General features: G+C 36.1%; 1 protein-coding gene across 2 annotated transcripts in view; it reads right to left on the minus strand.

Annotated features, from left to right (window-relative positions):
- The window catches only part of LOC140055281 (tyrosine-protein phosphatase non-receptor type 5-like), a 56,657-nt gene that overhangs the window by 11,966 nt on the left and 32,028 nt on the right, over positions 1 to 12,663 (minus strand). For both annotated transcript variants that reach the window (XM_072100578.1, XM_072100579.1), the window contains one exon: positions 12,136 to 12,234. In XM_072100578.1, the coding sequence (XP_071956679.1) occupies positions 12,136 to 12,234 (99 nt within the window). The remainder of the gene's footprint in view (positions 1 to 12,135; positions 12,235 to 12,663) is intronic.

The raw sequence follows: 12,663 nt of genomic DNA on the forward strand, positions 1-12,663 counted from the left end.
TAGATGTATCTCTTGAATATTGGTTGGTCGTAGTAAAAACAATATATATTGACCCTTGTTCATGTAATTAGAAAATGTCCCTTAAATAGGGGTTTCTCAAAAAACTGGGTATATTGTACTGAAACATATACACAAATCATAACAATTACCAAACAAATCCCCCAAACAAACAATTCATGTTATCCGATTAAAAAAACAAAACGCCCAAACTTTTTTGTTTTAAACATGGCATTTCTAAAAATTTTGTTTTGTTTTATTGTTAACTATTGGTAATGGTGTTGATAAAAAATAGTTATTGCTAGGTATCTTGAATTTCTGTATTTCATATAGACCAATAAAGAATCTAATCTTAATTCTAATATATATTTGTGAAATTATAAATATTTGTCCAGATATTTATTTATTTTTATCAAGATTAAAACTATCTGAATATTCAAAATTTGTGATATTTTTAGTTTTACCGTTATTGCGTAATATCTTTAAGCATCTGTAAAGATCTTTTCTCTTTTTGTATTTCTAAATTGCCGTAATATCTGAGAAATCCAATGAAGTGTACAGAGTTAATACCACAGCTTATCCAAACACGATTATATGACCATGGTCACATGATCAGAATTCAGATTGACGTCAAACTGAATTCTGGTTACTTGGGTGATTCCATTGGCTTAATGACGCATTTCACAACTGTTTTTCCAATTTAAGTCGAAAATTTGCTCGCGTTTAGTAGTTATAGCTAAGGTAGAGTAACCACCATTATTTTTTAATGATAAATAAAAACAATTGATTTGTACAGTAATTTCACAAAGCGAACAAAACAAGATACATATCATATATCGATTGTCTAATTTTTTTTCTTAGAATGTCACAGTTTATTTAAAGACGGATTTAATTTAATTCAAAATAATAATTTTGCTATTGATTACAATTATTGTATTGTATGGAAAATTAACATTGAATGGCTGCCAAACATACAATTATTAATCAGATTAATAAAGTATATTTTATAATTTACTTTAGAATTAAATTTAAAATAATTTAATGAAAAGTCGAAACAAACTAAACAAAATATAGCCTATAGTAAATTTAAAATAATTTTTATAAATGTATTATCGTATTCAAACACTTTAACAGTTAGGAATATTTCAGACAGTAGAAGACTTCAGAATAGTTAGTTAGACTTCAGAATAAGTTATATTGAGCTAAAGTTATTTTAAACTGTAATCTAGAAAGCTTTAAAGCTATAACTAGTGGCATAACGGTAAGGGACATCAATTACAAAAAAAGACGCTGTTTCCTGTCATAACAAGACGATACGATCATGATCGGTGGATTGGCCAATGCCATTACACAATTAAAAATCATAAACACCTTAGTAGGCTAAATACTGTAGTAGGCCCAATGTTGCCGGTGATCTGACGAGATCGGACGGGTGTTTCAATGTACGGCTTTACCACGTTGAGAAGAGGAGCAACTCATATATATGTGTACATGTATTGAAATGGTCAAGCTATTTGGAAGTCCAATTTCCACAGATGCACAATAACGGAAAGCGGAAAACCTTGTGCTTGTCCAATGTAGAATCTGTTCATCAAGTGGGTGCAGTGTAAGCATACCCTTTAACTTTACTGTGTAAAATGGTTATGAGAAATAACACGAATACTATATTTTTGTTTTCCGCTTACCGTTACCACTTGTCTGTTTAAATTGGTCATTAAACATAATACATTATTTAACTGTTACTTCCTATTAGCTAGTAAATGAACAAGGCTGGTAGTATTGAGCTACCTGCATCTCTACCTGCATGACTCACCACATCATGCCATCAACAGCAGACATAAACTATGAAATATTATGTCAAATAATATAATTAAAATTCAATTTTTCTTACTTTGTTTTCATTTAGTCTGAGGCATACATATAATCCAAAAAAAATTTCAACATAAAATTCAGATTAGATTTTTAATAGATCCCTATTGCAGGCTTATCAAGAAACTTTAATAACTACCATTCCACATTATAATGTGAGCCCATAATGTACTAGTTCTCTACAAGTAAAATTTCATGTAAAATCTACAGACTAGCCCGATAACTCGTTGAATTATCTAGAGCTAGGCCAGTTTACGAGTGATTTTGCTGTCAGTCTCCAGTTTGAAAATGACACAAAAAGTGTGGGGGGGGGGGGAGGGGTTCTTGACTGAGACATTGGGAGGAAGTACAAAGATCGGTTGGTAAGGGAAAGGTCATCTCTATCCATTTAGAAACTTAGGAATTGGCTTGACTAGCACTATCAATTAGATTCCTGGGCCAGATTAACTATATAAAACTTTTTTACAACAATTTTATTATTACTTACTAGATATTAGATACAATATTTTCTATATGTTAAGTACATGCTATCATTTTTATAGTTTAATTGTGGAGGTATATACATGGTTTAAAATAACAATATAAGATAATATTGGTTTTTTATTTCTTTTTTATTTCTCATGGGACTCAATATCATTAATTTGCAATTTTGTAAAGTTGGTACATACTATATTCGTAATAAACAAGGAATATTATTTTTTTTAAATCCAGATATTAATATTTGATAATAAATAAAATGAGTGTATGCGCTGAACTATTCCATGAAAACATCAGTTTCAATGAATAGTTTTTCAAAGAAAATGCTTTGATTATAAAAACTAATCATTAGAAATTAGTTACTTTTTACAGTTATCCTCTCCTGCATTTAGGAAGCTTTAAAGGTAAAGCCAGTGTGCTTTTCAAAACAATTTTGGTTTTAACAAATGGTGTTTAGACATGTAGTCAGCAGGATTGAATTTAAGGGAGACATCCCCTTTAAATTTTACAAAAAACCAGGACTCCATGCTATTTTTCATTGAATTGAATTGAAATGTATATTTATACTGGGTAACCTCTTCAGTCAATGACTGGTCTCCCAGAGGGCCCAGTTGGTGATCAGTGGCTGTGATGTACTAATACACCGGGTTAACCCTCTACTCGTCTCGAAAGATGTACTAGGTTCTTTGAAAGTGCACACGAGCTAGATGTGTACACTGGACCTACGGTTTATAGTCCTTATCTGAGAAGACTCGTTCTACCACCAGAACCATGGAGTGAGTGAGCCTCGAACCCCTGCCGATGTTATGGCTAGGTAATTACGGTTCCACTGTCTTAACCGCTAGGCCACTCACTCACTCATTGATTCGGCATGGAATGTGCTCCCTGCCCCCATCCATAAATACAAAATGTGGATATGCCTAAGGTCAGTTTAATGACAGTTAAGCAGCATAAAGGCACAGACAAGTAGATTCAATGGTATTCTACCGTATATTTCGGTGTATAAGTTGCACTTTTGACACGCAAATTTGACCTCTAAATTAAGGGTGCGTCTTATACACCGAACATAAAATGCCTCACCACACAGATTGTACATATGCCTAGGCCTAGGCCTAGTAGGCTATCGTCACCTCGTTTGCTAGGCCTGAGTAGGCTAGGCCTAGCTACAGTAACTAACTAACGTAACGGCAACCTGCTTCTGCCTAGTTTTCAAGTCATTTTAGCATGATGTTATACTAAATATGATGAAAAGATTTGTTCATTATGGCGCTTCGATAAAATTTCATTTGTAAACGTTTACGTAATTGGAATACTGTAGTATTTATTTATACAGTAGTTATACGCACGATCGCCGTACCCCCCCCCCCCCCCCCAAGCGCAAGCGCAAGCCCAAGCCCAAGCCCAAGCCCTTCTTTTGGTGTGGTGGCCACATGGTGTACGGTATTCGACTAGGATATTCTCCAGGTGATTATAGCATGTACACACTTCTCAGATAGATAGATACTAATCGAATACGATTTTCCGTGAAAACGTGCGCCCTCTCGAAATGATCGAGCGAGGCTAGCCCACACACGTGCGTGTTACACACACGGTCATCATGCACTCGATGTTGCGGCGAAACTCATGAATAACAAGTTAGAAAGAACTTGTTGAGGCTGGGCGCGGCCGAGCCTAGGTAAGAAAAAACCTAAATAAAGGACGCCGTTGTAGATATAACAAAATATATTATTACAATGATATTGATTACAATTTAAAAAAACATTGTTTTGATGAAATATAAGGTGCGTCTTATACATCGACGATATAAAAAATACCGATATTTTACTCTCAGTTAGGGGGTGCGTCTTATACACAGGTGCGACTTATACACCGAAATATACGGTATATGACCACCTTTACACAAATGTGGAGTGGAATAGATGCAGATGAAAATAGATACAGATTGTATGTGGGACAAACTAAGCGGTTTTCTGCTTACCGTTATCGCTTGTCTGTGTAAGTTGGCCTTTACTACGATAAGCCTATCGCTATGGCAATCACTAAATGGCTTGGTTAATAACGAAATGCATAAAAATAGTTCACTTTCAGCTAAGCGTATTATTAGTCCTAATGTGTGAACACCCTGGGTTTTATGTTGCAATGATACTAAGTAATACGCTTGCCTCTCTCCACCCAGGTGTATAAATAGGAACCCGGTTAGACCAAGATTCAACTTTGCGCTGATTACTAGCTGCATTATGGGAGTATGTTTCCATACGAGTTTGATCCAAAAAATTAGTAGGGTAATAATGTTCAGCACTTAGAAGTTTCAAAACATTAGGTGTATAAACATAAATCCAGGATATTATTATTATTATTATTATTATTATTATTAACTACACTAACATTATTCATGTCCGAGTTCACTGACATCAAATTAATTTTTATCAATATCAAATGAATAAATTATACTCATAATATATACAATTCAATTCATGAATGTTATGAATAATATAAACCCATAGAGAATTTAATTTTCGATTTAATAATAATCCTATATTGAAATTTAATTGGTTTTAATCAAACTACAGAAGAAGTAACTGATTATCAGACTATTTTTTATAAAACTTTTCCATGTCATCTTTTGGTCATGTTTTTTTTTTATGGTTAAAGATGATGTATAATGTTTAGTATATGTTAAGAATAGTTAAATTACTAAACAAACCAGCTATAAAAACATTCAAAATTACATTTGACGTGATCCGTGTCATCAGGGATCCTCGGTTTTCAGTGAATGCAATTAAGTATAAATGTCAAAGCAAGTTACTACGAGCGGGTTTCATTGCGAACCCATTCTATGACATCAGATCACGCCACATTGCGTGACGTGAACCATGCATAGTCAATTGGGGATATCTTCCTAATGTTATGTTTTGTTACTTTCTCAACCATTAGAGATTCTAAAATAAAATTAAGTATGTTATTTACACAATTTATTGCTAACTAAACAAGGTGGTATAGTATTCTGTGACATCAGGCAAGATCACGCCATACTCTGACATACAGTAAATCATTCACAGTCAATTGGACAAAGATATCCTAATATTCATGTTTTTTTGTGCAAATTATGATTTGTTAACATTAAATTACTATGTGCTTGTTTAATCTTCCATTGTCTTGAAAAAGAAATTTGATTGTGATTTGTGGGGAGGTACTTGAGGGCATATTTTATAGAACTATACCATTTGTGGAGCGGGTGTTCAATGAAAATGTCTCACTCTTCAAGGAAAATAGGCTATTGTTGGTTTATCCAAGTAAGCTAGGCACGAAAAAGACACTCTTTTGGATACCATATTTAGAAAAACCCCTTCTAACGGTACACTTTCCTGTATGAATGGGGATGCAATATATGTTTTAACACTATGGTCAATCTTTTATTCAGAGAACAACTACAACTGATATACACAGCATTGTCATTTTTTCAGTAATTTGCCTGATTTATAATATTATATTCAGACACGCTCCCATTTTTTCCAGTTAAAATGGAATTACAAAGTATTGTATCTATTTTCGACATTACTACAGTAATCATATATGCTAGTGTTCCACCGGCAGATTTTCAGAGCAAAATGGCTGAAGATTGATTTTTGTGTGGGTTCAGAACCGGACAAAGGTACAGATTGATTTCAGTGTTATAGTTAGCATGCTATTTCCAGTAGTGCATTGACAAATCAATATTAGGAAATGGCTATGTGAACTCAGGTTTCAGTGCCATTGTTCTCATCAAACAAAAAACTATTCCACTTCGATAACATACATTACAATAGAGAAAGTCTATCGTACTGTATATGGGTTAACAAATAAATTATATTTGCATTCAATTAAAAAAAAGGGTTTTAAAATATCATTTTAGAGGACATTTTGATATTACTACTTTGCTGAATTGCTGAAAAAATGTGAATTGAATTGAATTGAACTTGTGACGATTAAAAATGATAATGATGATGAAAAATATGAGATTAATTAACTAGAGAGTGAACTAGGAGACAGTGAAGTGACTCTTCAAAATGGCCACCATCAGTCATTTAATATAATAATTACCCTCATTATCTATGAAGAACCATATAAATCATGTTTTTATAAAAACAATACAGATTTATAAAATGAACTTGTTTATTAACAGCAATAAAATTAATAGATTTTTTTTGCATACGTAAATCTAGTCTGGGCTCCGGACGGAGTTTTGTAAAAATATAAATATTTTTGCACATATGGCGTTTCATACGTGTATTACTTGAGTTTGGATACTCCGTCTGGGGAAACACGCATAAGTCACATGGTTTGACACCAAGAATTCTTGGTGCATAAATTATCCAGTTGACTAGTTTCAGCCGCATGCCATTGGCTACTCACTCGTACGTCGTTTTAATATTCATATTTCAGAATTTCAAATACTCAACGTCTAAGACGATGCGCATGCGCTATGTTACGTTTAGACAATGTGTACTTGGGTACATTGATGAAAGTTTCTGAAGGCTAAAAATAAAAATGATTTTATATGCCTAGTAGTCTGGTAAACATTTGATGAGATTTTTCCCAAGAACATGAAAACTCGTCGTGATATGATAGGCTAGTTCTCCGCCAAATCAAACATTGAATGGATCATTTATTATGCGGAGAAAATTTGATTTAATTCCCACCCAGACCCTGTCCTGTTCTGTGTGGTGGTGTAGCCCTGTTGTGTGCCGGTCGGTGGTGGTATGTACCTTATTGGCGTTTTATTTGGAAGGTCATACGTACGAGTTGAGTAGCCCTACGAGCCCGCCTACGAAGGAGGCCTAGGCCAGAACAATTAATAAACAAAACAAAACTTGGCAACACGATTTTATATTTCAACAGTTGTTCAGTCTCGATCGTACATTCAGCACACTGTACGTACGGTACTCGATCTTTTTATATGGACATGATGACATTGTATCACTACCATATTTGGGCACATCAAACTTTTTTTGTCAAACTAGTTAGATAGTGCAGACAGAGCTATATAAGATATACATCCATTCCCACCCCTACCAGCCATTAATTATTGGTTAAGATTTGGAGTACAGTGACACCTGTAATTTCAACAATCTTTTACATGATCATTAATCCCAGATGTTATAATTACCCTAGCCGATCCTCTTGTTAAAATGTGCTAAGTACCTTGGCCTAATTTCCCTCATTATGTCATTGATCCATTTAATGTATTCCTGCTATAGCTAACACACTACTGCACATCTCATGAAATCAATACACTCATTGCAAATTTTAATAGATCACGAAATCATACTCTTCGTTAATTACTAAAGGCCATGTTATGATGCCCAGGAAAATGTTTACAATTACAGATAATGGACGCACCATTATACTTGGACAATCTAGTGATGTATACGACCGATATATAAATAACTCGCAAGAAACGAATCCGATATAAATAACTCACAAGAAACAGATCTGAATATGTAATGATATTGCTTATCTGATTAATGAAATTCTTAAATAACGCTTCACGATGTAATGACAACTGCGTAAATCATTCACTAACCCCCATGGGCTTAAACAAGAAACTTCCACTCAAGATTTATTCTTTGTGATTAATATTCTCAAATGAAAACAATTTGTTTCATGAAAAAAAACCAGGGATCATGTAAACAGTGGGTATTAAACCGTTGCCAATAATTGAAGGCAGAGTTTTCCAACATCCCAAGAGGATATACATTGAACGAGCACATAAATTTATGGTGTTATGTGCACTTGTAAAGGTAATTCTAACCATGTATACGAGTAATTCTGAAGGCACAAATACAGTATATTCTTTAGGGAGGAGAGAATTTTGTACATGTAAGCATGCCGCATGTCATGAGGTTTATTTCTTCAGATTAGGTCAGGGATCTGTAACACTACATGTTAATGCGACATCAGAGAATTTCTAGTGAATTATGGTAAAACAAATTTAGAAATAATTGTTATTTTTATGAGTTCAGATCACTAGAATATAAAAAAATATGTCTAAATTCATTATCATTGTCATCTAAACCTATGTAAGATCGCAATCAAATGGTTTCGCAAAAAATCCTAATTTAATTACATGTGCAGTTTTAGAGTAATTGGGAGCTACAATAATATTTCTTTAAGGGCTTTTTTTCCACATATAAAAGTACAGTGTTTTTTCTGAATTATTTGATCAGTAGTTAATTAGCTAGTTTGATTTGGTCAGGGGTGGCGCTAGGATCTTCCCAACGCGTTCTAGCGTCATTTGAGGTCATTTTAATCAGATTTAGGGTAGCCATTTTTTCCATTTTTTATAATGCATAAATAAAATACTGCGTGCAAAAAAACGATGCGCGATGACTGTTTCAATCCATCTTTTTCAATTTAAAAAATAAAAGTTCAAAGAAAATTTAGAAAAATAGAGTTGGAGGTCCTGGAAATTGGACTTATTATACTTCAAAACATGAAACAAAATATATAAGTCCCTATCATGGTTGTGACTGAGCTAAGAAATGTTTGAAAAATAGAGATGTTAGGTCCCGGAAAATGCACTTCTTGTACTTCGAAATATGACCAGCTTTATTGTTGGGGCTGAGCTAAGAAAATGTTTAAAACTAGAGCTGCAGGTCTTCAAAAAATTGCATTTTATACTTTGGAAACATCAGAGGCTTAAAAAACGCAAGCGTAGACATTTTTCAGTCGGGGAAATAAGTTTATTCCTCCCAAGTGTATGCCTGCGTACCATCTGGACTTCCAAGTGGTGAAAAATTCATGACATACAGGACATTGAAAATTTAATAACTTAGCTATAATAAGATGTTGGCTAAGCGAAAATGGCATGTTTTTTTGTTTAGTAATGGATGAAATATTTATTTTAGGTGCCCCACGGTACAGAAGGTTACTTGTAAATTAAAAAATTGGTGAACATACGAACAATTAACATAATTCGTTTTTGCTGTAACTAGTGTAGCGTACGTCGACACAGTACACGACGTAACCGTCGGTAAACTTCGCCTGGAAAATAACTACAGTACACATTTTGGTCCCTGGATGGAACATGATATCACGACCCAACGTTGAACGATTCGTACAAAGGGATACCGCCAGACAAGTGCGTACCTATAGCTATTGTTTATAGTAGTAATTTAGATCGCTGGCAATAATGAATGCATATAAAGTGCATAATTTCACTCTGACGTACTCTCACGGTCAATGAAACGTCGAGGTTTTCTAGGCGCTGAAGCTACGAAGTGAACGCGAACGAATTATATTCCCCGACAAAAAGTACCCGAACCGTCGGTAAACTTCGCCTGGAAAATAACTACATTACACATTTTGGTCCCTGGGTGGAACTTGATATCACGCGTCTCGACCCAACGTTGAACGATTCGTACAAAGGGATACCGCCAGACAAGTGCGTACCTAGCTAATGTTTAGTAGTAAGTTAGATCGCTGGCAATAATGAATGCATATAAATTGCATAATAGCACTCTGACGTACTCTCACGGTCAATGAGACGTCGCGGTTTTCTAGGCGCTGAAGCTACCAAGTGAACGCGAACGTTTTTTACTGTATATTATATTCCCCGACAAAAAGTACCCGTGTTCCCTTCGGTAACCGTCGGTAAACTTCGCCTGGAAAATAACTACATTACACATTTTGGTCCCTGGATGGAACATGATATCACGCGTCTCGACCCAACGGTGAACGATTCGTACAAAGGGATACCGCCAAACAAGTGCGTACTAGCTATTGTTTAGTAGTTAGATCTCTGGCAATAATGAATGCATAAAAGTGCATAATAGCCCTCTGACGTACTCTCACGGTCAATGGAACGTCGTGGTTTTCCAAGCGCTGAAGCTATATGAAGTGAACGCGAACGTTTTTTACTGTATGTTATATTCCCCGACAAAAAGTACCCGTGTTCCCCGACGGGGGGGGGGGGGGGGGGGGGGGGGGGGGGGGGGGGGGGGGGCTAGGCTCCCCGACGAGGGGGCTAGAGCCCCCGTAGCCCCCCGCTGGCGCCACCACTGGATTTGGTATAAATATATAGAGGATGAATCTTTTTAGGTATCTACTAAACCATTAGTTTTTCAGGCGTGGCGAAGGCGGAAAACACATTGGACCAAGGCTCTAGGTCTTGAAGTAAAGCCAAGTAATAAATTTATATATTAAGATATTTTTTTATGTACTATTAAAGAAGAACAAATTGCACCTCAGCAGGAGATGGGAAGATCACTGCCGTAGCCAGCATGAGGCAGACGGGCGCTCACCTCGTCTGAAATTTTCAATTTTCACTACCAACCCCAATTTCCCAGATCGTCTATACATTACATTGGATATTCAAATGCAATAGTCTTTTTATTACTGCACTCACAATTGAGAGAGGAGCCTTAGTGTCTATCTTTTAATATTGATTCTATTCTATAAACAAATTTAATCATATCAAATTTAATCTTTCTCTGGATAAGTGCGTTATCCCGACTCGTTTAAATTACATCAATTCGACAAAAGCTGATGATTACTGGGGTAACTAGGTGGAAAATTTAAATTACTTTGGTTTAATATTACATATATTATTGAGCAAGAACCACTCTAATATTCAACATACATCTATTGAGATTATACATACAGAAACTTGTAAATTAAAATTATAAAAAAATACCACTGTCTTAGAGAGGAGTTCAGGAATACATTTTTACTTTTCAATTATGTTCTCTCCTTGAAGGGGGAAAGGGCTATGTCAGTTCATCCGGGTAAGCTAGTCACGTAATAGACTAATCCCTTTCCAATCATTATACCGTAACTAACCCTTAGAGAAGTACAGCAGTACAGTACTCTCAAAGACAATAGACTTTTTGGACAAATATCATCCAGACCCCCTTAAGAGTCTTTCACAAATGTTTTCGGTCCGGCATCAGCAAATCCAATCAAACGACGATCACTCTGCGATTGGCACATAGCCACGTGGAGTGACGGGAAAACGAAACATTGGAGTTCCATTTGCCAGAACAGACCATGCTGGAACAGGTGTGAAAGACCCTTTAATGTGGAATTAGCGTAATGTTTAGATGTTCTAGGGGTTGTTCTAGGGGTTGCTCTAAGGTTGCTCTAGGGATTGCTCTGGGGGTTGCTCTGGGGGTTGCTCTAGGGGTTGCTCTGGGGGTTGCTCTAGGGGTCGCTCTGGGGGTCGCTCTGGGGGTCGCTCTAGGGGTTGCTCTAAGGTTGCTCTGGGGGTTGCTCTTGGGGTTGCTCTGGGGGTCGCTCTGGGGGTCGCTCTGGGGGTTGCTCTAGGGGTTGCTCTTGGGGTTGCTCTAGGGGTCGCTCTGGGGGTCGCTCTAGGGGTTGCTCTAGGGGTTGCTCTAGGGGTTGCTCTAAGGTTGCTCTGGGGGTTGCTCTTGGGGTCGCTCTGGGGGTCGCTCTAGGGGTTGCTCTGGGGGTTGCTCTAGGGGTTGCTCTGGGGGTTGCTCTAGGGGTTGCTCTTGGGGTCGCTCTAGGGGTCGCTCTGGATGTAGTTGAGGTGGTCGTCATTATTGATAATGCTATAATTATAAAGTTGATGCAATGTACTTGCCTAAGTGGATTTTTAAGTGGATGCAGATTCTTTAGAATATTTAGTTCTCATTAATTCTGATATTACAAAAAATCTTATAGATGAGGGTTCAATCTCCTTCTTCCAACCCTTATAATGGCATGTTGTATTTCTACTAGGAAAATCATTTGAACATTGTTTAATTGGGAAATGACGTCAAAGATGAGATGCATGTGTTAAAAGATACTTACAATAGCAGATCCAATGACGAATATGGCACAAGCAAAACCTATAATATATGGAGTGTAACCCTGCTCTAAAAACGATTCCTCTGGTTCTTCCATTACATTCTATAAAGTAAAATGAAAGCAACAATTTTAGAAAATAAATTAATAAACAGAAACGGTCTAGTTGGCTACAAATTGTTACAAAGATTACCATTTTTTGGGCTAATCACATTTTGTTATCAAGAGTGGTTTTTTTACGCATATGCAAACATCAACGATTTCTTCCGTATTGTAATAAATATTTTGATGAGTGCAACAATTATCTTGTCCCTTGGGAAGCGAGTATTAATGCAAAACAAAACTGAGCGATCACGCCAGCATTAAGAGAAAGTGATTAACACCAGAGCCAATTGAAACGTCACCAATACGCACAACTAATTGGCATACTGCCAAGACTATTTGACAGAGGATAAGTCCACCAAGCGAGCGTGGTAATGACAAAGAGTTTGAGATGATGATTATGTGGCTTTAAACAAGTTGATACGTAGCTGT

Source organism: Antedon mediterranea, chromosome 7 (assembly GCF_964355755.1).
Source record: "Antedon mediterranea chromosome 7, ecAntMedi1.1, whole genome shotgun sequence".
NCBI classification, from domain to species: Eukaryota; Metazoa; Echinodermata; class Crinoidea; order Comatulida; family Antedonidae; genus Antedon; species Antedon mediterranea.